This window comes from Salvia miltiorrhiza, chromosome 8 (genome assembly GCF_028751815.1).
Source record: "Salvia miltiorrhiza cultivar Shanhuang (shh) chromosome 8, IMPLAD_Smil_shh, whole genome shotgun sequence".
NCBI classification, from domain to species: domain Eukaryota; kingdom Viridiplantae; phylum Streptophyta; class Magnoliopsida; order Lamiales; family Lamiaceae; genus Salvia; species Salvia miltiorrhiza.
The window spans coordinates 37940581-37968046 of NC_080394.1; the positions used below are offsets into that span (position 1 = coordinate 37940581).

The following is a 27466-nucleotide window of genomic DNA, read 5'->3' on the forward strand; positions in this document are numbered from 1 at the left end:
AATTGAAGAAAGAAAATGTGATCAGGAGAATCAATGCAAGCTAGAAATAGGGCAATGATTAGGAAGAAGAAGTGGTGCAACTGCATGGTAGTCGCGATATGGAGGTGATTGGCGGGAAAGATAGAAATGACCACGGAATTACATTCCGAGAAAGAAGAAGAAGAAGAAAGTGAGATTCTGAGGAATAATTAATGGAATATTAGAATCTTAACTCAAAGAAAAGGTGATGGGCCATATTCACATTCATATTCTTGGGGGCAAATTCTTTGGTGCTCAACGCCACAAAAAATGGGTTCTCATTTACTTTTCCATTCTTTATTCTCATGGACTTAAACACAGTTTCAGATGCTCTTAATCAATCATCATTTTTGTCCTCATCAGTACTCTCTCCCCTTCTCATACTACTAATGCTTTCTCACTACTGCTCATTTCTTTTTTTGGACGCTGGGAATCCGGTTACTCACACACACACAAATACTATGTTTTCTGCATGCCGTTTTAATTACCGATCATTAATACATATATTCCTCATCTTATTCTCCTCCTATATTTGTTTGTTTCATTGTATGCCATATACACACGTCGTCATGGTACTCTCCGTTCATAAAAATTTTTATTACAATTTTTTTTTAATCCGTTCACAAAAATTTATCATTTTTACTTATACTAGTATTATCCACTCCACTCATATTTAAAATGAGGCTCTTATTAGTTCCATTAACAACTTCATTCACATTTTATTCAAACTCGCGTCGTTCACAATGTGATAATTAGAGTATGCATATATTTATAGGGATGGGTTAAAATAAAAACATTAGCTTCTTAAAATATAAAATATATAGAAACAATTTTCAGCCCTTAGATAATCAAGATATACGGTTGATTCATCACCTTGTTGGATGAATTCATGGTCATGCGTTCGAATCCCATAAGTAGCAAAAACTTTATTCTTCGCAATTTATACATGTATACATAGAATTCATACATTTTAGCAAGTTCGTATTCTATATGTTAATAAGTGTTTATAGCGTAGCCCTTCCATATATATTACGCTATAAACAGTACTTCTTAACATATAGAATACGAAGTTGCTAAAATGTATGAATTTTATGTAGAGAACTTCTGAATTCTATGTGTAATTCAAGACCTTTTCATCCTGAATTCTTTCTAAGTTTTATCAATTTTATTTATTCAATTGTTTTTCTTTTAATTATGTTTTTTTAATTTTTTTTTTAATTTCGATATATCTGACTAGTTCCGTTTCTGATTCTAGGGTTTGTATGTAGTTGATTGAATTTGTGTGTTTGATTTATTGATATCAATTTTTTCTCCAGTTCCTGGTTCATGATTCCTAATGCCTGATTTCTTATGAATTACATGGTCAATAATTTGCATGTCTAGTTGTTAAGTCTGAGACTTGAATGTGATAATTGTTCAACTGATTCAGGAATGCATGATATAATTTTACCATGAGACTTGAATGTTATAGGTTGGCTATAGAGAACTATTCTTTGTGAACTACTTGAAGTAAATTTATTCTCTTCAGACTTGAATGTGATAGAGATTTATTAATCCACTTTCATAGTTGTTCGTTAGAGAAGATTATGATAGGGTTGTGATATTTCATCGGGGCTTGATTAAATTGGTAATTTAGTCATAAGTTAAATAAATAGGTTTAATTAATGTCAATATACATTTCTTAGTATCAATATTTTTATTATTTGATTTATTTCTTTTTATTTATTTGCATTAGTCTAGTCTTAGTTTTACATCATATTTATGTTCTTTTGCTTATATATTGATGATTTAGATTTGATAGGATTATTCATAGTGTTTTCAATTATTCAGTCCTTATGAATACTATATTTTGGTTACTGCTTGTTATCAATTACACTATTTAATTATAGTATTTTATTACTAATATTTTAGCGATAAAGTTTTAGTTGGGTAAGAAAGGAAAACTTAGAGATGTGTTTATTTATTATAAAACAAAAAATTAAAGTCGTTGAATGCGCTAGGATTTCTATATAGATGGAAAGTGTTAATTAATAGGGTGGATTAATGGGTTAGGTATTAGGTAACAACTTTAATCAATGAGTAACGAGTTAATTAAAAAAAAATAGCGGTGGATTATGATGATTTCTTTTAAAATTAATATAAAAATAAAGGATCAAAAATAAAGAAATACTAGCTTTTAAAAATAAAAATGTTCATGTTTTGTGAGACATTCAAAAAAATAAAATATTCATATTTTTATGAGAGGGAGTAACACACAATCAATTTTCATAATTCAACCTCAACTACTTATTTATATATGAGGAGACTTTTAACAGCTAAAAATATATGAATCAATCATTTATTTTATTAAATTCATGCCAAAAGCAATGTGCTATATATTTTTGAGAGATGAAGGGAGTAATATATTATTATTATTATTATGCTTATAAAAGAAATTTTGTGGAGTAATTGAAATCTGGTTATTATTAACTGTATTACCTGTCGTGTTTCAGGCCACAAGAAATCAGCTCGAAATACCACTCTCCGCCACCGTCCACCATTCCTCCGCAGAACCATGGCCGGAATGATGAACTTCACCGCCACTCCTGCTTTCTGGCCGGTGTCGACGAGCAGAGCTACCAATGGCAGATTGTTTATGGTGAAGTTATCAGCAAATGCTTCCGAAACTCCATTGTCCTCTATATCTCCGCCGCCCAATTTCAAGGCGCCGCCGCCCAAACCATTCTCCATCCGCCCCGATAGGGTTTTTGACATTTTGGGGGCTTCTCTCGCTTTGCTTTTTCGCCTCACCACCAGTGTACTTGTCTCAGGGTATATTAAATTCGCTCCTTCAATTTTTTTTTTTTTTTAATTCTGTTTTATTTATATTATTATTGTTATATTTTTGTACGGAAGATGTAGAACTAACAACAATAGACTACTTCAGTTTGTAATGAGAAAGGAAAAAGAAAAATAAAGATGATAGAAAAGGTCAGAAAGCTCAATGGGTAATGAGGTTATTTGGGAGAGCCCCAAAAGCAAAACTTCATGAATTTTGGCTGAAACAATATCATGTCTATATTAGGCAGCAACTGTTTCTCGCTCTCATTTTCTTAGAGGAATTAGAATTTACAAGCACTGTGATTTTAGAGATTCCAAATAACTCTTTTATATACATAGTTATATATATATGATTTGAATTTTGAAGGTCCATGCTTTGACAGGTATTCTGTAAACATAGTGCCAGCAACGGAGATTCCACCTGATCAGTATGCTCTAGGATTTGCTGGTAACTTTCACATATTCTTGACTTTTTAAAAAGAGCTTCGTTGTGTGTCTCGCACCAAATAAATAGTATGATAATCGAACTAAATCAAACCAGCGGATTTTTCAGCTGGGGGGAAATGTTCTAGTTTTGCTACTTGAAAATGCTAAACCTTGAAAATTTATTCTATCAAATGGAAAAAGAATGGGCTGTCAAATGAAGTGAATGAAGCTGTAGATTGTTGATCTGTTATTACACGAAAAATATTTCTCAAGGTCAAGGAAATATTGTGAATTAGATATACCTACATTCTTTTAGTCAACTGGCTAAATCATAATTAGCATAGCATGATTTTAAGAAGATATACTCTTATTCAGGTTTTAAGTTGAAAGAGAGTTCAAAGTTAGGCCCTCGCCCCGAAAAGCCAATTGAGATATATGAATTTGAAAGGTACAGAATTTTAGTTCGTTTTCCTTGACATTTGTACTTGTACACACCAAAATGTTCTATTTCTCCATTATATTCATATGTAACTGCTTGAAAGAAAACTAAGTGCATATGCTGCCTGTTTCCATGTGGATTATGATGGAATACATGGAAATACCTCCAGCTGCCCGTTTTGTCGGAAGGTATCTTCACGAAAAATATATCACAAGTAGCTACACATAGTATATCTTTGTAGCAGCAACTGACACTTGATATCATCACAGGTTCGGGAAATTGTTGCAGTTTTGGATCTTGATGTCTTGTATTATCCTTGTCCAAGAAATGGCCCAAATTTTCGTCCCAAGGTTTCCCAAATGGGTGGAAAACAGCAGTTCCCATACATGGTTAGACCACTGATGCCATGAAGCTATTTTGATAAGATAGAATTGCTTTTATCTTCTTGCATATCATGTTCATCTTCTTCCGGTGTTTAAGGAAAAATGTCTTCGTCTATGATTTTTATCATTTATAACTCGAACGGACTTCCTGAGGTCGACAACCACAATTTGATGAGACTTTAGGTTGGTAGTCAGCTGTAGGATAAGTGCTATGGAATTTACTTTCAGTATTCGTCTCTGCATCAGTCACTCTCTGTCGTCATGGACTACTTCCTTGAGTTCTTATGTACCATCATTCTGTTGAGCTTCTCATTTTCTTCTGCAGGTGGACCCAAACACAGGAGTTTCTATGTATGAATCAGATGAGATAATCAAGTATCTGGTTGGGAAATATGGTATGTTTTTTCAATCTGGTTATCTTCTATATAATTTTTGTTTTTCTACAGAAAAAATTCAATGAAACGTAAAGCTATTAGATGACCTTATAATGTTGTGACCTATACATAATTTTTTTTAAAAATCTCTTTATTCATTGAACATGCTATCTAATTCGAAAAAGAAATTTATAAGAAGGTAAATGACGATATCTTTTATAAATTCGCTGCTTTGATTTCAGGTGATGGTAACGTCCCCTTGCTGCTCTCTCTTGGTCTATTAACAGTAAGCAAAACAATCTTTTTTAGATGATTTCATTCTCTCCCTTGTGTAGGAGCATTTTTCTATAATGATCTGCATGTTTGTTCTTGTAGACTTTAACAGAGGGATTTGCTATGATTGGTCGACTTGGGAAGGTAAACTTTCTCTTCATCTTTTCATGGATGTGGCATACTTTCATGCATAAACAAACCTTCTCTTAACTGATCTGAATGTTTAGAAGAAATTTGAGACTCGAACATCTTTCCAAGCATACTCATTTCTATCCAACGCAGAAACACAGCAGGTTGTGCAGGATGGAGTTTCTGATATGTTTGAGGGAATATCACAAATGATATAGTATATCTTTTGTGATATACTAAAAAATGAAATTTTTAGCTCCTAGGATTCGAACATCAAGTCTCTTTGTAACTTACACTTAACTATGCAGGGCTCTTCATACACTCCATCAAAACTACCACCTAAACCTCTAGAGATTTGGGCGTATGAGGTCAGATTATGGTGATGCTAAAGATTTCAGTATATTCTAGTTTCATATAATATCACTTGGTGCAGATAATGAATATTCCAATATTTCTAGTTACATGTAATCTCTCTTTTAGATATATATTTCTATTTATATGCCTTTTGAACAACAATGGCATTATTTTTGTATTCAGGCTTCACCATTTTGCAAAGTCGTGCGTGAAGTACTTGTGGAGCTGGAGCTACCTCACATACTACACAGGTAAAGTCCATTTTATGTTTATCGTTAATATTGATCGTAACTAGAACCAATTAAGCACGAAACAAATTTGAGTAGATATCAGCATTCTATTCCTTGTCCGACAAAGGTTGCATTTCAGTTGCGCTAGGGGCAGCCCGAAACGACAAGTCCTTTACGAGCGAGTTGGACATTTTCAGGTAGGTTTGGTTTCCTTGCTTGAAAGAGCCTTTAGATCATATTTTAATGGTGTTACTATATTAGGAAAACTTGATGATCACTTTTCTTTATTATATACGTATATATGACCAGGTCCCTTATTTGGAAGATCCAAACACAGGAGTGGAGATGTTTGAGAGTGCAGAAATTGTTGACTATCTCAAGGCAACTTATGCTCTCTGACTCCCAGAGTTGATTATTTTTTATTATTGTTATGTTTTTCCATACAAATTAATGTTATAATACATAGTGTAAACAAATTTCTTTGACTGGAGTCCATGGATTCTAATATATATTTTGTGACTCGTTATATGTAAAGTAGCTTTCATAATAATGAAAAGGATATGTATGATAGTGTGCATTACGTAGTGGTGACGGATTTGTCTCTTTTAAACAATTTATTTCCGCCTATGATAAGCAATGATGAGTCTTCAGAGCACACTCAATAATTCAAGATTCAGACATTCATACTTATCTTGAGTATATTGGGAGTGGTTGGGGTCGTGTCCAAACTTTTTTAGGAAATTTTGGTGTTGTCCACACTATTACTAATAATTCCAACCAAAAAAACCTTAGATATTTGACAAACTCAGGTGTCTCTTTCTGCAATTAGATGAAGTGTTTTCCCAAAAGATGCTGTTGACAAAAAGACACGCGAAAAAAGTTGAGGGTGCGAAGAAGATTCAATAATAGTGGGCTTATCTGTGAGCAAGCAATCAGCAAGTTGCACATCACATTCAAAGCTCATGGCTCATATATGTATAAAATCTTATGATTCACACTTGAAAATCTGTGTATATTTCGATGGCTGGTTTGTTGAGTGTGACAGCGCTTACTCTGCTGATGCTTCTAGGCTCAGATGCTTTTACTACATCGAGTATGCTTCTCTAATCTCTCTCCCTCTCCTCATTTGATTTACATTAATGTTTGGATGTGATTTGGATTTGATTATCAGAGGTGGAGAAGGCAGTGCAACTGCAGTTCACATACTCGGGAGCAATGGGGCCGGACAAGTGGGCCAGTTTGAATCCCAACTTCTCCCTCTGCGCCACTGGCAAACTGCAGTCGCCGATCAACATTGTTTCGGACCGAGCTGTCCGAAGCACCAAGTTGAAGGCCCTCGTCAGAGATTACCGCGCAGTGAATGTGACTTTGGTCGATAATAAGTTCACCGTTGCTGTAAGAATATATATTTGATTTGATGAGCTAGGTTTGCTACGAAAACGACCAACAACCTAATTTGTGTTGTGTGTGATGCAGATTGAGTACCCTGATGATACGGGAGGGATAAGTGTAGACGAGAAGCAGTACGCGTTGAAGCAGATGCACTGGCACTCGCCTTCTGAGCACAGAATCAATGGAAAGAGGTTTGCCGCAGAGCTCCACATGGTGCACGTATCCGAGGATGCCAAAGTGGTGGTAGTAGCCACCCTTTACCAACTTGGACACCCTGATCCACTTCTTCAAACGGTCACACTTCAAACTCACCATTATTATTTATTAAACAAAAAGATTTGATTGTATTTGTATATGTAAATGAATGGTTGATTAATTGCAGATATACAAGAAATTGAATGAACTGGCGAGTGAGTACAAGAGCAGCGAGGCCACAGCCCCAATACAAGTGGGAGTTTTGGAAGCGGCAGAGTTGAGGACAACTCCTAGCAAGTATTACAGATACGTAGGCTCCTCCAGTGTTCCTCCTTGCGCGGAGCATCTCGTCTATATCGTCCTGGCCCAGGTAAATTCAAATTAAATAGAATTCAGATTCAAATACGAGACATCCCATTAATTAGTAGTAATATGTTTGTGTAGGCGACATCTATATCGAAACAACAAGTGGCAGCTCTCAAGGCTCCTCTCGACATCCGATGCAAGTACAACGCCAGGCCTTGTCAGCCACTCAACGGACGACACGTCCACCTATACCACCATTAAACACTGCTTAATTACTGTGTGTCTGTGTGCCACAATGTTGCTAGTAAATAGCCAGGTTATGATTCATGACTTATCAACTTTCTATGTAATCAACTTGTCGCTACATTTATATTAGCTTCCACCTATCTTGAAATAAGTAGTATTATTTTAATATTTCATCCCTCTCATAAAGAAATATCATAATTTTTTATTTTCATCTGTCTAAAAGAAAAGTATCACTTTCATTTTAGAACATAGCCCAACTTTCTTTTTTTAAACATTAGTCATTTATTTCTACATAACTCCATAATCAATTCAACCATGCCCATATATTTCCACATAACATATTATCTACCATTTTTTTTAAAACTACGTATCATCCCTTTTACGGGGCTGAGGGAGTATAATATTTCACACTATAATCAACATTGAAGAATATTTTGTTACCACCGATACTTCTCTGCCCGACCCAACACAAACGGATTCTTTAGGCTCAGGACATTCTACTTGATTGGGCGTGGGCCCAATTTCTATGGACTTCTTTCTAATTGGGCTGCAGTTACGGACGAAATCAATTACGCTATTCTAATTTCGGCAAATACCATTTATCCACATTCATAATATTTATCAATTATTATCATGACATTTAAAACTTAACAAAGTTATATGTTGTAGGAACCATATTTTGATATACGGTTCGTGTGCCCACGATCCATTTCGGATATCTAACAAGTACATACAAAAACCATAATCCTACAAGGTAGTAAAAGAAGTATACCTGCGAAATGAGAAGTGATCGACTCCAGAGTTGATCTTCCGAATTGTTCCCACGGCAAGATTCGACGTTGGATGGCAACGATCTTCGAATCCTATCTCAACTCCAATGAACAAACACTCTCAATCTCTTTCTTTCTCAATTTCTCTCTTTCTCAAATTTTTCTACAATTGCTACGTGATTCTTCATTCTTAAGAATGATATCACATACTTTTATTTTCTTTTACTTTTGATTAAAATAGCAAAAGATAAGAATAATAGCAATTATTATGTTTGCCATTTATTTATTTCACTTTTGGCAAAGTGATATCTTTAACAATTATTTATGAGAAAGAATCTAGAGATAATGAATTGTTTGCCCACTTGAGATTTAAGCCTTAATTTGGGCCAATCGGGGATCTACTAGCTCGAATAAAGTTTGGCCTCCCAGTGCTCGATTTTTCTTATTCAGCCCAGAATATAAATCGAGACACTAGTATTAATTTATTCCACTAGAAAATTAATACTGAATTACCTCTTTATTCTTTAGGTGAGTCGGGGCTAGTATTAGACTTAATTAATCTCCGTGTTTAAGATATCGAATATCCATTAATTAATTAATTCCTCTGACGGTCAATTAATTAATTAATTAGTCGTTTAATTATAAACGACATCTCGAGTGCTACCACTTAAACTTATTATCGTATCGGAACTAATTCCACCTGCAGGGTTTAATACGATAAACTTATTAAGTTCCTCGAGAGGATATTATCATCCTGTTATTAGCAGGACACAGATCCTTATTGCAATATAATCGCATGTCAAATAATAATTGCTATCACCCAAAGTATCGAGTATATTGAGCTTCAAGAGAACTCTCACCCATGATAAATCAAAGCAATAGTCAATCTATTATTCACACCGATTAATCCAACTAAGGTTAAGACTATTTAAGTCGCCGAGATCTTGATTCTTAATTAGTCAGAATATAAGAATTCATCTCACTGTGATCCTGTTCAATACACGAAGGTACTAGCAAAAATAAATAGCCAAGACAAACTATTTATCCATTTATGCTACAATCTAAACCAGCAACTCGTCCATAGTTGCCTCGATTGTGAACTCAATTTATATCTCAACTTTTTCCAAGTATATGATCTTCTGTGATCTACAACACACCATATAATCTATAGTATGAGATAAATTGGACTATAATAGGATTATGCAATAACAATAATTCAGATAGGAAAATAGTAGTGAATAAGGTATCAATATATACAAGCATAAAAGTGTTGCTTTAAGTATATAACCCTTCAATTCTCCCACTTATACTAAAGCAAACTTTTAGTATACAACGTGACTAATAAACTGATAATATCCTCTAGCTATCCACTCACTTGTAAATCTCTATTACAAATTCTCCCACTTATACTAAAGTTTAGTTTAGTATCGGGAGGTCACGAACTCCAAGGTCTTCAACATGCTTGTTGAACACCGCACCAGGAAGACTCTTCGTGAAGGGATCAGCAAGATTATCAACTCCCGCAATATGCATCAAAGCTACATCACCATGTTTGACCACAGACCGAATGTAATGATACTTGCCATCAATGTGTTTCATGGATTGATGACATCTTGAATCCTTGCTATTCGCAATAGCAGCCTCGTTATCACAATAAATTGTGATGCACTTCGGCAAACTAGGAATCACATCAATCTCAGTTAGGAAGTTCCTGAGCCATACAGCCTCTTTAGCAGCTTCACAAGCAGCTACATACTCAGCTTCCATGGTGGATAGTGAATTGCAATATTTCTGCTTTACACTTCTCCACACAATGGCTCCACCCCCAAACATAAACACATAGCCAGTAGTAGACCGCCTCTTGTCCTTATCACCTTGATAATCGGCGTCTACATACCCTACCGGTGTCAGATCATCAGACTGGTAAACTAGCGCATACTCCTTAGTCCGTTTAAGGTACTTGAGTATGTGCTTTACAGCAGTCCAATGAGCTTGACCTGGATTCGCCTGATATCTTGCTGCAATGCCAACGGCAAAACAGATATCAGGCCTGGTACACTGCATCGCATACATGAGACTTCCTACAGCCGAAGCATAAGGAACTGTCTTCATGCTCGCTATTTGCTCAGGTGTTGAGGGACACAAAGCTTTAGATAGCGAAACACCATGTCTGAAAGGTAGAAAACCTTTCTTAGCATTCTGCATGCTGAACCGTGCCAAAACAGTGTCAATGTAGGATGCTTGAGACAAACTCAACATTCTCTTAGATCGGTCACGACCAATCTTTATTCCGAGAATATATGCTGCCTCTCCCAGATCCTTCATTTCAAACTGTTGGGATAACCACTCCTTAATGCCAGACAATACATTCACATTATCACTAATGAGAAGTATGTCATCCACATAGAGTATAAGAAAAACCAAACTCCCATCGATACAGACCCTATAAACGCAGCTATCGTTGACACACTGCTCAAAACCATAAGTTTTGACCACGTTATCAAAACGTTTATTCCAGGATCGTGAAGGTTGCTTAAGTCCATAAATAGACTTCTTAAGCTTCCAAACTAGATGCTCTTCACCTTTCTTGATGAACCCTTCTGGTTGTAGCATATAGATATCTCTATCTTCTTCAAGATACCCATTCAAGAATGCGGTCTTGACATCCATTTGCCACACCTCAAGGTTCATATGGGCTGCCATGGACAAGAGAAATCGGATAGACTTAAGCATGGCTACTGGAGAAAAAGTTTCCTCAAAATCGATACCAGGTCGTTGAGTATAACCTTTCGCCACCAGTCTCGCTTTGAAGGCCGTAACCTTCCCATCCGGTCCTCTCTTGCGTTTGTATACCCATTTGCTACCAATGGCCTTTCGACCCTTAGGTAGCAAACATTTCTCGTATACATCCATAGCAGTTATGGATTCAAATTCTGAAACCATACATGCCTCCCACTCAAGAGCATCCGGATATGCTAGTGCTTCGGAGTAAGTCCAGGGATCTTCTTCGATAAGCCCATCGTCAATTGAATCTTTAGATTTATTGACAAATGCATATCGACTGGGCAGTTTTCCCTCTGATTCCCTCTCACTTCGACGTGGCACTATTTCAGATTCGGTATCGACATTCTGTGCATTTTCTGATGAGACCTGCGGTACTACATCTTGCACAGTTGGCTGAATTGGCTGACTTGTCGTGCCAATTTCTTTGACCTCTCCGAATATAATTTTACTCTTACTTTTATGGTTATTTATGTAGTCCTCTTCCAAGAATATTGCGTTAGTGCTAATAACGACTTTTTGATCCTTAGGATAATAAAAATAACCCCCTTTCGTTCCTCTAGGATATCCTATAAACAACTTTACTTCAGTTCTAGAGCTCAACTTATCGGCATCCTTGTTCAGCACGTGTGCTGGACTGCCCCAAACCCGGATGTGGTTAAAAGAAGGCTTGCGCCCTGACCACAGCTCGGACGGGGTCTTAGCAACCGACTTAGAAGGCACTAAGTTTAGAATGTAACCAGCTGTTTCTAAGGCATATCCCCAAAACGAAATGGGTAAAGTAGCAAAACTCATCATCGATCTAATCATCTCAAGAAGAGTTCTATTTCTTCTCTCTGCCACACCATTCTGTTGGGGTGTACCCGGTGTAGTCAACTGAGATGTAATCCCAGATTCTAACAAGTATGCTCTAAACTCGTTACTGAGGTATTCGCCACCGCGGTCAGATCGCAATGACTTGATACTTTTACCTTGTCGCTTTTCTACTTCCGCCTTGAATATTTGAAACTTGTCAAAGCATTCAGACTTGTAGCGCAACAAGTAAATGTACCCGTACCTTGAGTAATCGTCAATGAAAGTGACAAAGTACTCGTACCCTCCACGAGCTTGAGTGGACATAGGTCCGCACAAGTCAGAATGAACCAGTTCCAACACTTCTTTGGCCCTATACCCCTTGGCCTTGAAAGGCCGAGTCGTCATCTTTCCTTCTAGGCAGGATTCGCAGACTGGGATTGGTTCTACTTGAAGAGACTCCAAGATACCATCGGAAACCAGTCTTTGGATCCTCCTTAGATTGATGTGACCCAATCGTAGGTGCCAAAGAAGAGTTTGGTTCTCTTGAGAAGAAGCTTTTCTCTTCTTTTGGTTTGTAGTCAAAGTAAAAGCAGATGAAGAATAATCAAATGGACATGTAAAAGTATAAAGAGAATCAGCTGCACTTCTAAATAAAACTTGACCATCTTTAATGAATACTGCACTGTCTTCTAAAAGAACAGAATATCCATACTTTCGTAATTGAATGGTAGAAATCAAGTTCTTCCGAAAACCCGGAACATAGAGTACATCTCTTAAAACCAAAACATGTTCATCAATTAATAAATTCACATCTCCAATTGAAACAATGGGTAAGCTTGCTTCATTTCCCATGGAGAGTGCTAGCTCGCCTTTACTAAGCTCCCTTGTCCGCAGGAACCCCTGCAAGGTGTAACAAACATGGTCAGTTGCACCCGAGTCAACAACCCATTGATGGGAAGATCTCGAAACTGAATATGTTTCCGTTACTAGAGCAATAGAAATACCTTGAGCTTTCTTCATCAAGGGACAGTCGGATTTCCAATGTCCTACTTGTTGACACTTGAAGCATTTCCCTTTCCCCTTTGGCTTGCCAACGCCTCCGGTCGGGCCTAGCTTCTTCTTGCTCCCACCTTTTTCTTGGCCTTTCTTGCCATGGGGCCCTTTCTTCTTCCTACCTTTCGGAGGAAAATTGGGTCCTGTGGCAGTGGCCAAAGCCTGTGGACTCTTTCCCATGACCCCCTCGGCCGCTACCAACTCATTAAGCAGTTCATTCAGAGTGAACTTTTTCTTGCCCATTACGGCATTGAGTCGGAAGTTTTCGTAGGATTTGGGCAGAGTGTGGAGAACCATGTCTACCTTAGTAGCATCCTCGATTCCTCCACCGAGCACGTCCAGCTCATTGAAATGATTAATCATTCCAAGCACGTGCTCGCGCACAGACGAACCTTCCGTCATCTTTGAAGACATGAGTTTCCTCATGAGTTCAAAACGGACTGATCGGTCTGATTCCCCAAAGAGCTCCTCGAGGTTCCTTATAATTGCAGCCGCAGTCTCCAACGACTGATGTTGCAGCTGCAACGCAGAAGACATAGTGGTCATAATATAAGCTTTCGCCATATTATTCGCCCTATGCCACCGCTTATGGGCCTCCCTTTGCTCTTCGGAAGACCGAGTAGTAAGGTTCGCGGGAGCGGGAGTAGTAAGCACAAACTTATACTCCTCCGCGTCTAGGACAAATCCTAGATTGCGCTTCCATTCCGAAAAATTCGGACCAGTAAGCGGCTTAGCAGATAAAACATTCAAAAGCGGGGTAATAGTCATATCTGAAATATTAAACAAACAAATGCAAATAAGAAAACACGTTATTGCATAAAGATTCGTAGCAATAATATTGTAACCTTTTGATAAAACAATATTATTGAAACCTCCGTTAGCCCAATCGAATTACACGCAAGCCACGTTCGTGTGGACGTTTACGTGCTCTTCGTTTGACCAGACACCCAGTCTTTGGTCTCATTCCATTTTCAACTTATCCTTATGAAAAAAATGGGACCAATAAACGGACCTTGTCTAGACCACGCAATTTCAAGAAGGGACTCCGTTGGGGAGTTGTACTTGAAATAAACGCCTAAGCTATGACCACAGTTTAGTCAACTTTATGACTATCTTTTATTTTAACCCCTTCTAGAATAATCCATGAAAGACTAACCCGTGCAAGCCACGTTCGTGTGGACGTTTACACGAGAAGCTCCCACTATTCTCAAGGTTAAAATAATTAATTTTAATCATTTCTAGAATAATTCGCAGAAATTAATACATGCAAGTCACGATAGTGTGAACGTTTACATGCAAAAACTCCCACTTATTCACAAGATTAATTTTTTTTTTTAATTTAGAAGTTTAACCGACAAAAGCTGCAAATTAATAACGAGTGCAAGCCACGTTCGTGTGGACATTTACACCAATTATCAATTTACTTTGTCTTAAACCAACTGTGGAGGTCTATATCAATTTTATTTAAAAAATTGAATTATCCGCTTAGTCTTTTACTTCAAAAGGTTTACAGGTTAAATCACGTTGACACGGAAAACCTAAGCATGCATTTCTATAACACATGTAATAAAACATGCTCGCTTGAAATTTTAAAACATGCTTAGAGAAAACGTGATAACACCTAGCATGATATACTATGCGCATTTAAAACCACAAAAAAAAATATCATGCTTCTAAAAACACCTTAACGGTGATTAAATTCCACGACATAAAAGAAACCCGACAAAAAAAATTGTCGTCTTATCGTGGAAACCTGGAACCTGTTCTTCCCTGCCTATTTTATTACAAATGAATAAAATAAGGGAAATTAAATTCTAATCTATTACATAATAGATTTCTTCGTCTTTTGGCAAGTCTCGTCGTCCGCGAAACACTCCATCCATTAAGTAGCCCAAATTAAATAAAAGATCCCAAATTAATTAAATCAAAGAGTCTCAAATTAATTAAATAAAAGAGCCCAAATTAATAAGCTCAAATTAATTTAATTAAATAGGCCCAACTTAATTTAATTAAATAGGTCCAATATATTTAATTTAAGAGGCCCAAAAGAGAGCCCAATGGAATTAAATCATAGAAGTCCAAAAGATAGGCCCAATTCGTCAATCTGTTGCTGAACAGGTCAGCCAACTTCAACGCTCCGTTTGACCCCTCAAACGAACTCCAATCGTATTTTATGCAGAAATACGACTTCTTCGTCTTTGAAAGAGCTTTCCGTGGCCACTTGTTTCACCTCAATCGGACTTCTGTAGAGGAAGTTATAGCTGTTCTTCGGAGACTGCCAGAACTTGATTTCCTGCGAGAGGCACGGCGGCACCGGCTGAATTCCGGCACCGGGCGACCAGCGGGAGCCCGGAATTTCTGTGCTTCTCCATTTTGCATTCTATCACCCTCTGTTCTTGATTTCTATTGTTCTCCAATAGATAAACCAACAAAGAAAAAAAATACAAATGGAAATCCTAATCTAATCACGCATAGCTTGTCGTGATTTTAAGATTACAGGCCAAGATCGACAAATCAAATAAATGATCCACGATAAGACGACGAACAATATACAAAACCTGCATATTGATATAACAAAGTTCTACCAAGATCTAATGGTTTTACTACTCATTAATCCGATAGAGCCGAAATGTCCGGACCTTGGCTCTGATACCAATTGTAGGAACCATATTTTGATATACGGTTCGTGTGCCCACGATCCATTTCGGATATCTAACAAGTACATACAAAAACCATAATCCTACAAGGTAGTAAAAGAAGTATACCTGCGAAATGAGAAGTGATCGACTCCAGAGTTGATCTTCCGAATTGTTCCCACGGCAAGATTCGACGTTGGATGGCAACGATCTTCGAATCCTATCTCAACTCCAATGAACAAACACTCTCAATCTCTTTCTTTCTCAATTTCTCTCTTTCTCAAATTTTTCTACAATTGCTACGTGATTCTTCATTCTTAAGAATGATATCACATACTTTTCTTTTCTTTTACTTTTGATTAAAATAGCAAAAGATAAGAATAATAGCAATTATTATGTTTGCCATTTATTTATTTCACTTTTGGCAAAGTGATATCTTTAGCAATTATTTATGAGAAAGAATCTAGAGATAATGAATTGTTTGCCCACTTGAGATTTAAGCCTTAATTTGGGCCAATCGGGGATCTACTAGCTCGAATAAAGTTTGGCCTCCCAGTGCTCGATTTTTCTTATTCAGCCCAGAATATAAATCGAGACACTAGTATTAATTTATTCCACTAGAAAATTAATACTGAATTACCTCTTTATTCTTTAGGTGAGTCGGGGCTAGTATTAGACTTAATTAATCTCCGTGTTTAAGATATCGAATATCCATTAATTAATTAATTCCTCTGACGGTCAATTAATTAATTAATTAGTCGTTTAATTATAAACGACATCTCGAGTGCTACCACTTAAACTTATTATCGTATCGGAACTAATTCCACCTGCAGGGTTTAATACGATAAACTTATTAAGTTCCTCGAGAGGATATTATCATCCTGTTATTAGCAGGACACAGATCCTTATTGCAATATAATCGCATGTCAAATAATAATTGCTATCACCCAAAGTATCGAGTATATTGAGCTTCAAGAGAACTCTCACCCATGATAAATCAAAGCAATAGTCAATCTATTATTCACACCGATTAATCCAACTAAGGTTAAGACTATTTAAGTCGCCGAGATCTTGATTCTTAATTAGTCAGAATATAAGAATTCATCTCACTGTGATCCTGTTCAATACACGAAGGTACTAGCAAAAATAAATAGCCAAGACAAACTATTTATCCATTTATGCTACAATCTAAACCAGCAACTCGTCCATAGTTGCCTCGATTGTGAACTCAATTTATATCTCAACTTTTTCCAATTATATGATCTTCTGTGATCTACAACACACCATATAATCTATAGTATGAGATAAATTGGACTATAATAGGATTATGCAATAACAATAATTCAGATAGGAAAATAGTAGTGAATAAGGTATCAATATATACAAGCATAAAAGTGTTGCTTTAAGTATATAACCCTTCATATGTAAGGGTTAATTACACCAAAATATACGAATTTTAGCCATTTTATTTTTATTTTGAACACAAATTTTTAAAATTACATTTCTAATCATAAACTTTTCAACTTGTTCAATTTTTCTCATAAAATTCAATTCTGGCGTCCTAAAATCCAACGTGTCATTTAACATGCCACATGTATATACACGTGTCTTAGTAAAAACGACGTTTTTTCTACATTGGATAATTAAACTACATCGTAGTGCTGTTAAACGACGTCGTTTTGACGTTTTTACTCAAGTTAATCTTCTAATTAAGGCATTATATTAAGGGGAAAAAATAGAATTATGGAAAAATTGAACGAGTTGCAAAGTTCCTGATTTAAAATGTAATGTTTAAAGTTCGTGAACAAAATGAAAAAGTGACCAACGTTCGTGTATTTTGGTGCATTCATTAAAATGCGGTTTTATATAAAAGGAGTATTTTGGTGCAATTAACCCTTGTATGGTTCGTTCACAAGAAATATCATAGATTTCAGTTAACTCTATATTGTTTTTTGTTTGAAAGCATTAACTCTATATTGTTGGTACCATGCTTATCTGTTGTATTATTATCTCTTTTTCTGCACCAAGTTTTAATTCAAGTTTTACGCGGAAATGCCATATGTAAGTATTTACAAATCATGTTATCTGTATATTTGTTTGGTTTTATTTAAAGAATGTAATCATGTTTCGCTTATGCATATTTGGTACCTTTGAGCATGTGGAAACTCCCCTTCCTCAATTTTTTTTTTTCTTTCTAAAATTCGGTTAATATCTGTTAACCGAATCGATTTCAATTATGATTAATGAAATTGAAGTTTTTCAATTACGGTTAATCGAAAATCCAGTTTGATGAATCGTTTACCACTCTTTAGAGCATCCACTTCTCTTGTGTCTTAAATCTTCATTTCCACAAAATCCCCAATTCTACACATTAATTTTAAAATTTCAAATTTTCATTAAAATTAAAATTCAAACATTGCAATAAAAATAAAAATTACATTATTTAAATTTAAAAAAAATTACATAATTTAAACTAAAGAAAAAAAAATTACATAAATTAAAATCATAATCTAATAAGTCCTCGACGCTTGAGCACTTCTTGGACAATGTGATTGTGCAATATCAATTGTGCATCCGTCATGTTCGTAGTATCCGTGTTGAAAAGCTTCATATCGAGCTCCTCCCTGTTCAACTCAGCTTGGATTTTTTTGGCTTCGGCGATGTGGCTCGTCTGGAGGGCGTGCTCCTTAATACATAATCGAACCGTTTACCACCCTTTATCATTAAGCTCAAATTATAATATCGAATAATATACGTAATTTAGTCACGTTTGAGGTTTCTCTATTGATGGTACACACCGTCTCGATGTTAAAGAACCAACATCTACTTCATTCTTATACCAGTAACGAGTATTTATAAGTGGTAAAATCATCAATTTGATTATTAAAAACCAGATAATTGGATACCAATATACATTATTGGTGGACCTCGTAATTATTTAAGCCCGATCCTACTTATTCACAAATAAAGGCAAACACATACATTTATACAGCCAATAATTGAACCGGCCGGACCCCAAATTATACAGACAAGAGCCTGCTTATTATGCCCAACTACATAATATATACAATCACCCTCATTATTAACAAAACACCTATCCTTTGTTGCTAAATTTTGGGTATAAAAAAAATTACACACTCTCTAGTGGCAAAATTTAAGCTCAACACTTTGGTATTAATACTTTGGTGATTATTAGTCATTGACTGATGTGCATATAGTATATATTAGAATAAGATTATGTATCCATAATAAAGTCAATAATAAGGTCGTTGGTCCTGCTTAGTTTCCGTCTTTTATGGTTTTTATTATTTTTATGAAAAATCTATCGATTGATTGAAAGCGCCACCCTATACTTGTTCAGTCAAGAACAATAATAATTGCAATATCCTTCACTTGCAAGACTTTTGTTCAAGAGTGCTATTTGGCCAAATTATATCCAAACAAACAAGAGTTAATTAAATGTTTAAAAAAATCGATTTATGTAAAATGTTGGTTCAAATTTATAAAGAATTTAGTAGTTTTATTGTTTTCTCCACATTGATTTTTTTAATATATTTTTTAATTTTTATTAGTAATTTTTTTTAAATTTTTGTACTTACACACATAATAAAAATTTAAAAATTACAGTATGGATAGAACAATAAATCTATCTAAATTACTTTTTATTTTAACTTAAATATTTAAATAAATCAAATTTTAATATATTTAACTATTTTTTGTTTGGACATATTTTTGTCCTAATAATAGCATTATTGTTCGAGCAATATCATAATATGCAAAATTAGTGACCCGGTGTCACTGGCTCGTCCACTACAAGTTTACAAGCATTATGTGACACGCGAGTTTGTCACTCCGACAAAATATTACAGTAATGATATAATTTTTGAAAAATACTAACACTTTTAAATATCATTAAATAAAATTGTGACATAGTAGTTTGTAGCTATTATTCATGTAACGAAAATAAAGATATATCACTAAATCTAGTGATATTTGAAGGTGTAACTATTTTTGTGACATGCAAAAGTGTAGTTATTTTTATGACATGTGAAATTGTAACTATTTTTTTATGACATTAAGTTCTAGTTTTAATTATTAATTAAAGTAATATAATAATATGTGTGTGTGTATGTAAGAGAGAGCAAAAATATATTATGACAATTATATGCAATAAAAATATTTTGTGATAGTTTTAGATGTCACAAAATTTGTTATATTTTCAAATGTAACAAAATTTACTTATATTTTTATATGCACTTAAAGCATATAAATACATATGAGAAATTTTGTGTGTGAGGGTGTAATTAAATTTTGTTACAGTTAAAGATGTAACAAAATTTTATGATATATCCGTTGGTGTCACTAAAATGGTACCATTAGTGTGCAAATGTTCGAAAAAAGTTTGTTTGGAATCTTTTCTACATAAATTTTTTGAGACGTTGCTTAATGTTTATTGGTAAGTTCACGAGCAATCTTAAACATATAAGACTATTAATCGAGATTTTATCTATATTTTTAAATGACATCTATAAATAAGTACATTAAGTATCTAATTAGTTTTATTTTTATATAAAATCTAATGACATTTAGTAATAGTATAATTTAGATTAAAACATATATATTTTGTGATCTATGTGTTTTCGCAAGTTTTAAATGTATTCGATAGACTAAAAATGAGCTTAATTCGACAATAGATAGTCGTCAATCTTGAATTGGACGACACTTTATTCGCCTCTATTAAATTACCCTTTATTCACGACAGTGTGTTTGAAGATAAGCTCTGGCTTATTGCATTGATAGATCGTATACCTACCGTCAAGACTACAACTACAGTTTTGGGGAAAAGGAAAGATGATTACCGTACCAAGTTTAGTCAACTAAGTCTTCCTAATTTCTTTAAATTAGTTAATTGATTATAAATTAGAATAGCTATATTGAAAACTGATTAAATCTAAAACATTAGATATTTAAATAAGAAACAATATACTCGCATTACCATTTTGAAGAAGGAAACACAATATTTGGTCACTAATTAAAAAAAACAATATCTAGCCATTTTTTTATGTTTTATGACTATTTTGCCCTTAATTAGGGTGGACCAGATTTGGGTTGGATTCGAGTTTGAGCGCGGGTTAGGCACACATGGCACTATTAGTGTCATTAGTATCATATACTCAGTGCTGCACGAATGATACTTATGGCCATATTAGTGCTATTAGTGTCATATATACATGGGTGCTTATATTATTTAGATTGATACAGTTATATGACCATTTTGAACACATTCCCGTAGGAATTAGATTATCCATTTAGAGTTTAGATTATCCATTTAGGGTTTAGATTCCCCATTTAGGGTTTATATTATCCATTTATGGTTTAGATTCTCCATTTGGTGTGCTGCACGAATGGTACTTATGGCCATATTAGTGTCATATACTCTCTTATGTAGTGTTGCACAAATAGTACTTATGGCCATATTAGTGCCATTAGTGCCATATACTTAGATTTTTTTTTTCGATTGACACATATGGCACTTAGGAATGTCAATCGGGCCAGCCCACCGGGTTTTCGGGCTAGCCCTATCGGGTTCCGGGTTAGTCGGGTGCGGGCTAATCGGGTTGGAGATTTTTTCGGGTTGTAAATCTTCAACCCTAACCCTAAACTTTCGGATTTCGGGTTAGCCCATCGGGCTAATCAGCTTAAAGGCCTTAAAAATAAAATTATCATTTGTATTTTATTATTCCTAATGATCTAATGTATAATGTATAAAATATACATAGATATTAAAGATATAAATTATATAGCAAAACATGAAATGCAAAAATATAAGATATTCAAGATTACATAAACAAAATTATATTAAAATGAGATAGTAAAATTTAACATGTATCAATGCACTAGAATCAATCTGGATTATTCTGAATAATTAGTGGATTTGCCATGCACGTCTCATTGACAAAAAAAAAATTGGTAACACTTTAAAATGAGATACTAATAATTAATTTCTAACTAATGAGATACTAATAATCAATTTCTACAAAAAATCCGTAACTAATTTCACTTTTTTTAATGAGATTGCACACACACACACATATATTCTAACTAATTAATTTCACTTTTTTAATGAGGCTACATATATATATTTAAGCAAGTACCATAGATCTAAACATAGCAGAAGTTGTAACTGGATGCATCAGTCACAATTCTGTCAGCCCACCGGGCCAGCCCATCGGGTTTTCGGGCTAGCCCTATCGGGTTCTGGGTTAGTCGGGTGCGGGCTAATCGGGCTGGAGGTTTTTTCGGGTTGCGATTTTTCAACCCTAACCCTCTAATTTTGTCGGGTTATTCGGGTCAGCCCACGGGTTTCGGGCTGCATTGACATTCCTAATGGCACTAATAGTTATGTGCCTAACCCGCGTGCAAATCCGAATTCGATCCGTCCTAATTAAGGGCAAAATAGTCTTTACACGTAATAAATGGCCAGATTTAGTGGCCAAATATTGTGTTTGCTTATTCAAAATGGCTTTTTCAAAACCGCTCTCTTTAAATAATATAGTTGATATTTATTTGAATCAATTGTTTTTTATTTAATGTTAAGGCTATGATTGTAAATTATATCTATCATAACCATGAATCCTTCGATGGGATTTTACTTGGCTGATACTTATTTAAATTAATAATTTGTTATTTAATATTAAAGCTATATTTGTAAAGTTTTATCTATCATAACCATGAATGTAAAGTTTTTATTTATATTTGCAATGTTTTTATCTAATGTTAAAGTTATGGTTGTGAAGTTAATTTATTATTGTTGGTCCCGAGGCGAGTAGGTTCTGGTGTATGGGAGGGGGGCATACACAACATAGCAACTTTGCTCGTTTTCTCAGAGTATTGAACAACTTAGCTGATAATTAGTCAATTAGATAAAAATATGTCAATTTGCTGAGAGCTATCTTGCTAATAAAACAAGTACACTTATTCATAGTAGGTGGATTGACAGTTGAGGTTTATGTTCAAACACAAATACGAAATTCGCTTTGATGAATATCTTTTATGCATGCATAGTGATTTGAGTCAAACTCATAAGGTTTGTAAGTCAGTTTATGTATGTGCAATTTGTGATGCATGAGGTCAGAGCAGTAGTAAAAACAAAAGCAGTTTACTTATGCTGTTGTATTGTTGATTTGTTGACTGCAGATCCAACAAGTTAAAAACAATTTCAATAAGATAAGAGATCTATAAAATATAAAGTACAACACACGTACATTTTAACGTGGTTCAGAGCAATTACTCTTACGTCAACGATCCTGATAAACAGGGGAATCCCTTAACCTTGTATTCCTTATTTTATAGCTGCAAGTCAACTTGACCAGTCAGATCACCTTAAGCTGATCACACGTATTACGTGGTCGTGACCGTTGTTTAGCAATTTTCAAGGTTGCAATTACGTTTGCTATCTCTGAGTAGCACTCGTTACTCCATCAACTTTCAGACTTCACACCTGAAGCTTACTCGTCGACTTTTTTTCTTACTTCATCACCTTAAGAAAGGGGGAGTGGGTGTTTGCAACTATGTGAACACACTGTTACAATGAAGACAGTTGATAAGGATCAATGTGTTCATCTCAAGTCTTTGGATGTTTACAATGAAGAACACCTAGTTTAGGAACTACAAAAATATTCACAAGTATGAACTTGAAATTTACAATAAAGAACTAGTTTCGATTTTGATAATTGTTGGTTTCTAAAGGTTTAACCTAATATGGTTCACAGCAACATCGGGGAGCCTCATCTCCTGCGCATCTTGATCTTCCGATGTATATAGACCGAAGAATGAACTAGCCGTTGGAGAGAACCTTTTTCAAATATCGATCCGTTGTTCTTTTAGTAACTTCCCGTTGTAACAATGAATGGCTGAGATGTTAGATCTGCACATTCGTACTTTGATATTGACGTTCGTCAGTCTTTCATGTACTTTCTTCAGAAAAGCAGGATTCACATTTAATGCACATTTTAGAAGCATTAAATGTTCGAAAAGGTTGATACGCTTCGAGGTTGACTTTACTTTAAGCTTGTTGACCTCAGGTCTGACGTGGCATGAGTGAGTATGAGCACGAGTCAAGTTGATGTCCTTTAATCAGTCAACTTTTATATGAATCGATGCTTCCATCAATTTTGCATTGAGAACAGTAAAGTTTTTGTGCTGGTGGCTTGGCACGAACCATGATCAGCTAGTTCTTTTTGTTGATCCTTCATGCTGGGATGTTCATGTTAGCCAGTAGTTGGATCTTCTGTTGATATCTTTCTCTCTTTTTTATGTAATTCAAAATAGTCATTCAATAATTGTGAAGTTGCATTGTACTGCTTCCTTTCTCGCCTTAAGCAAGCTAACATTAATTTATACTCCCTCCGTCCACGAAAGAACTTCCTAGGAGGGAGTGGCATAAGTTTTAAGAAAAAAATTGTCGAATATATTGGGAGTGGTGAAAATGTATTGTAATTATAGTCCAAAAATAGGTATGAAGTTCTTTTGTGGACGTCACATAAAGAAAAATTAGGAAGTTCTTTCATGGACGGAGGGAGTATATGTTTATTTTTTAAACTATTTATAATTTTATATTGATATTTAATACTCCCTCCGTTTACGAAATGAGTACACATTTGTGGACGTCACGGGTTTTAAGAAATATATTGAGTGTACTGTGAATAGAATAATGGTCCCACCTTTTTGAGTGTATTAATTAAAGAGTTTTATGGGGTACACTTGCCAAAAAGGGAAATGTATACTCATTTCGTGGATGGACGAAAAAGAAAATATGAGTACTCATTTCGTATTCGTAGGCGGAGGGAGTATTATTTTGGTGGTAAATTATTATTTTTTAATATATTTTTGTATCACCAGTACAAATTATAAATTTTATATTTCAATATACATAATTTTCCATAAATGACGATATTTTGGTATTTTTACGTAATTTCGTTTTTTAAATTATAAATTTATTACGTCCGTGCATTGCACGTATTAGTATATACTAAAACAAAGATCTTAGAGCACTCCCAGCAGATCACCTAAATGCATCACTAACTCTAAATTTAGGCTAAAACAATTGAAAATGAGATAAAAAAAAATGCATCCAGCAGATCCCCTAAATTGGATGGGGCCCACAAAAAATTTTACACCTACCTAAATTCAATCTTAAATTTACACCCACCCTAAATTTATTTTAAGCTTATAATTAATAGGGCCCACACATAATTATTGTTTTTATGTAGAAAATAGGAGATCTGGTGTATGCATTTATAAAATCGAGATCCTAAAATTAAATAGGGAAGCTTTAGGGAGGAAGAAATCCCAAAATTATGATTTATCCAACGGATATTAGCTTTAACTATTGATTTATAAGTTATGATTGTTATCCACAAATAATTTCTCAATAAGTAAAAGAAAAATATATTTATAAAAACCACTTTGATCGTTTATTGGTGGGTTCGATTGTTAAATAAAAAGGGTATTTGTCCGATTTCAACATATTTCAATTGAAATAAAATAAAAGCACAAAATACTCGTAACTTATAATTATAGTATTATTTATATTTTAAAATAGTTTTGGGACGAATCGCTATATTTTGTATAATTTAATATGTATTATTATATTTGTCTCATAATATTTATACTTGTCATATGAATGTTTCATTATATACAAGTCTTGAATCAAGTTTTGAATTCCACATCGAATTATGAAAATATGGGACAAATCGATTTAAAAACTAAGAAATTGCATGTGGAGAGAACTTGTAGAGGAATATAACATCTCATTTATTGAATGTCTTTTTCATTCCATTTGAACTAAGGAGCCCTATTTATAGCTTTATTGTTCGAATACAATATTATTTCGGGGCCTAAAACAATAGTAAGAATACAATTAAAATTGCATGTGCTTTTATCTTTCAGCACTGATTTGATCGACTTTCAAGTTTGCTAAATGTTTTTTTTGAATTGGACTCCCATCTTCAGACCTAACTACTTTATTCACGTTTGATTTTTCGTTTCCAAGTATTGTCGTAGCTCTTCAGTTTGTATAACTCAGCTCTCACGAGCTAGGATTTGCAATGGCCGTCAAATTTGAGAGTTTCAAACCTGAGCATCTTTAACCTGAAATCTAATTTAGAAAACTTATGGATTTTTTACTACTCCATCTGTCCCAATTTAATAGGCCATGTTTCCTTATTTGGTTGTCCCCAATTCTAAAATAGAAAGTCAACACATAACAAATATCCCCACATAACTCATTATTTACATTAATTGTCATTGTACCTCACACATAATTATATTTGTCATTGCAGCTTGAAAACAAGGAATTTGACTGTAGTGGATTCTCTTCTTCAACAACACTATGGACATAGGAGCAGTTAGCTCTGAACCATGTAAAACTATCCGCGTATTTACATTTTGTACTTACCAACATAAATATTTATTCACACGAGAGAGCTCAAATGATGAGTGAGTTTATAGAATGATATTGTACACTAATACATAAAATTGTTTTGTAATTTTTTTTTTTTATTTGAGTTTGGAAAGGAAAACAGTAGAGGTTAAACCCTAAAGCTCTTAATTAACATAAATAGTATCATCGTTTGGAAGTCTACTTACAAGTATTTTTTTCGGAGGGGCCCTTGTAAGTATTTTAAACTATTAAAATACATAATAAAATTATGAGTGGGTTTTGAAAATAGCCACTTTGAAATAGCTAGTAAATTTTAAAATTGTTCACTAAGATAAAATACTTGGAAAAAGGTGCAGATTGGCCCCCGAAGTAGTAGCCCCTATAACGTATAACCCCTCTTACTCACTGTGTGTGCAACTAAACCCCTGAAATCCGAGAAAATGGTGCAAATTCCCCCCTCTGACCTAACGCCGTTAAGTGTCCATTAACGTTTGGGTTTAATTGCACCCTCTACTTCAGGGGTGGATCTGCACCTTAATTTTGTTTTTTTTTTATTTTTTTATAATTTCAGCAACTCACCTCCGGCATCAACTTAACCGCCCCGTACTCATCGATTCTGAGTTGCACCTTGTCAGCTCGCACGCGCCCAATCTCTTGGTTGTCGACTGCCCACCGCTTATATGCAACAACGCCACCAGCTTCTTCACCGCCCCGCACAACAGCATCTCCCCCAACACCTTAACCTTTTAGGCTTATCTAATGATATTAATTGTGTATATATTTATCTACATAATATATATTTAAATTTTATTTATTTATTTTTGAATAATTATTAAAACTCTAGATAATAATTATGATTTTATTTTTGGTTAATTTAATATTTGTAAATTTATTTTAAAAGAGAAAAAAGAATGGATCCGGGTCAGGACTCGAGACCCTGTGAATCTAATGGATCTGGACATGAATCTCGTTTTTTTGGACCTAATGGATTTGGACCGGATCCTGACCTAAGTAAAAAAATACGGATATGGATTTGGACCAAGCAGGATTCGATCCAGGTCCACATCTGGAGTTGGTGATGCTGCTGCATGTCGGCGGTAAGCAGTCGACGATCAAGAGATTGAGCGCGTGCGAGCTGACAAAGTGTAAGTTGGAGCCGATGAGTACGGGGGGCGGTTAAGTTGATGCCGGAGGTGGGTTGCTGAAATTATAAAAAAAAAAAAATAAGGTGCAGATCCACCCCTTAAGTAGAGGGTGCAATTAAACCCAAACGTTAACGGACACTTAACGGCGTTAGGTCATATGGGGGAATTTGCACCCTTTTCTCGGAGTTCAGGGGTTTAGTTGCACACACAGTGAGTAAGAGGGGTTATACGCTATAAGGGCTACTACTTCGGGGGCC

The 27466-nt window shown here is 34.9% G+C and overlaps 2 protein-coding genes across 5 annotated transcripts; both read left to right on the plus strand.

Annotated features, from left to right (window-relative positions):
• The first annotated feature begins 2351 nt into the window (after window positions 1-2351).
• On the plus strand, window positions 2352-6026 carry LOC130996649 (uncharacterized). 4 transcript variants are annotated; one of them, XM_057921942.1, is made up of 12 exons: window positions 2352-2829; window positions 3222-3286; window positions 3640-3712; window positions 3873-3891; window positions 3973-4092; window positions 4412-4481; window positions 4703-4746; window positions 4836-4877; window positions 5171-5230; window positions 5400-5467; window positions 5550-5643; window positions 5756-6026. In XM_057921942.1, exons 1-12 carry the CDS (start codon window positions 2573-2575, stop codon window positions 5843-5845), a joined length of 1002 nt encoding a protein of 333 aa, XP_057777925.1. In that variant the 5' UTR covers window positions 2352-2572; the 3' UTR covers window positions 5846-6026. The 4 variants fall into 4 exon arrangements, with proteins under 4 accessions (XP_057777925.1, XP_057777926.1, XP_057777927.1 ...); XM_057921943.1 differs by having other exon boundaries at window positions 5574-5643; XM_057921944.1 differs by having other exon boundaries at window positions 5586-5643.
• Window positions 6027-6086: 60 nt separating this feature from the next.
• On the plus strand, window positions 6087-7753 carry LOC130996651 (alpha carbonic anhydrase 1, chloroplastic). The gene is made up of 5 exons (XM_057921946.1): window positions 6087-6539; window positions 6618-6841; window positions 6923-7132; window positions 7221-7403; window positions 7478-7753. The coding sequence occupies exons 1-5, from the start codon at window positions 6467-6469 to the stop codon at window positions 7598-7600; spliced, it is 813 nt and encodes a 270-aa protein (XP_057777929.1). The 5' UTR covers window positions 6087-6466; the 3' UTR covers window positions 7601-7753.
• Window positions 7754-27466: the final 19713 nt, after the last annotated feature.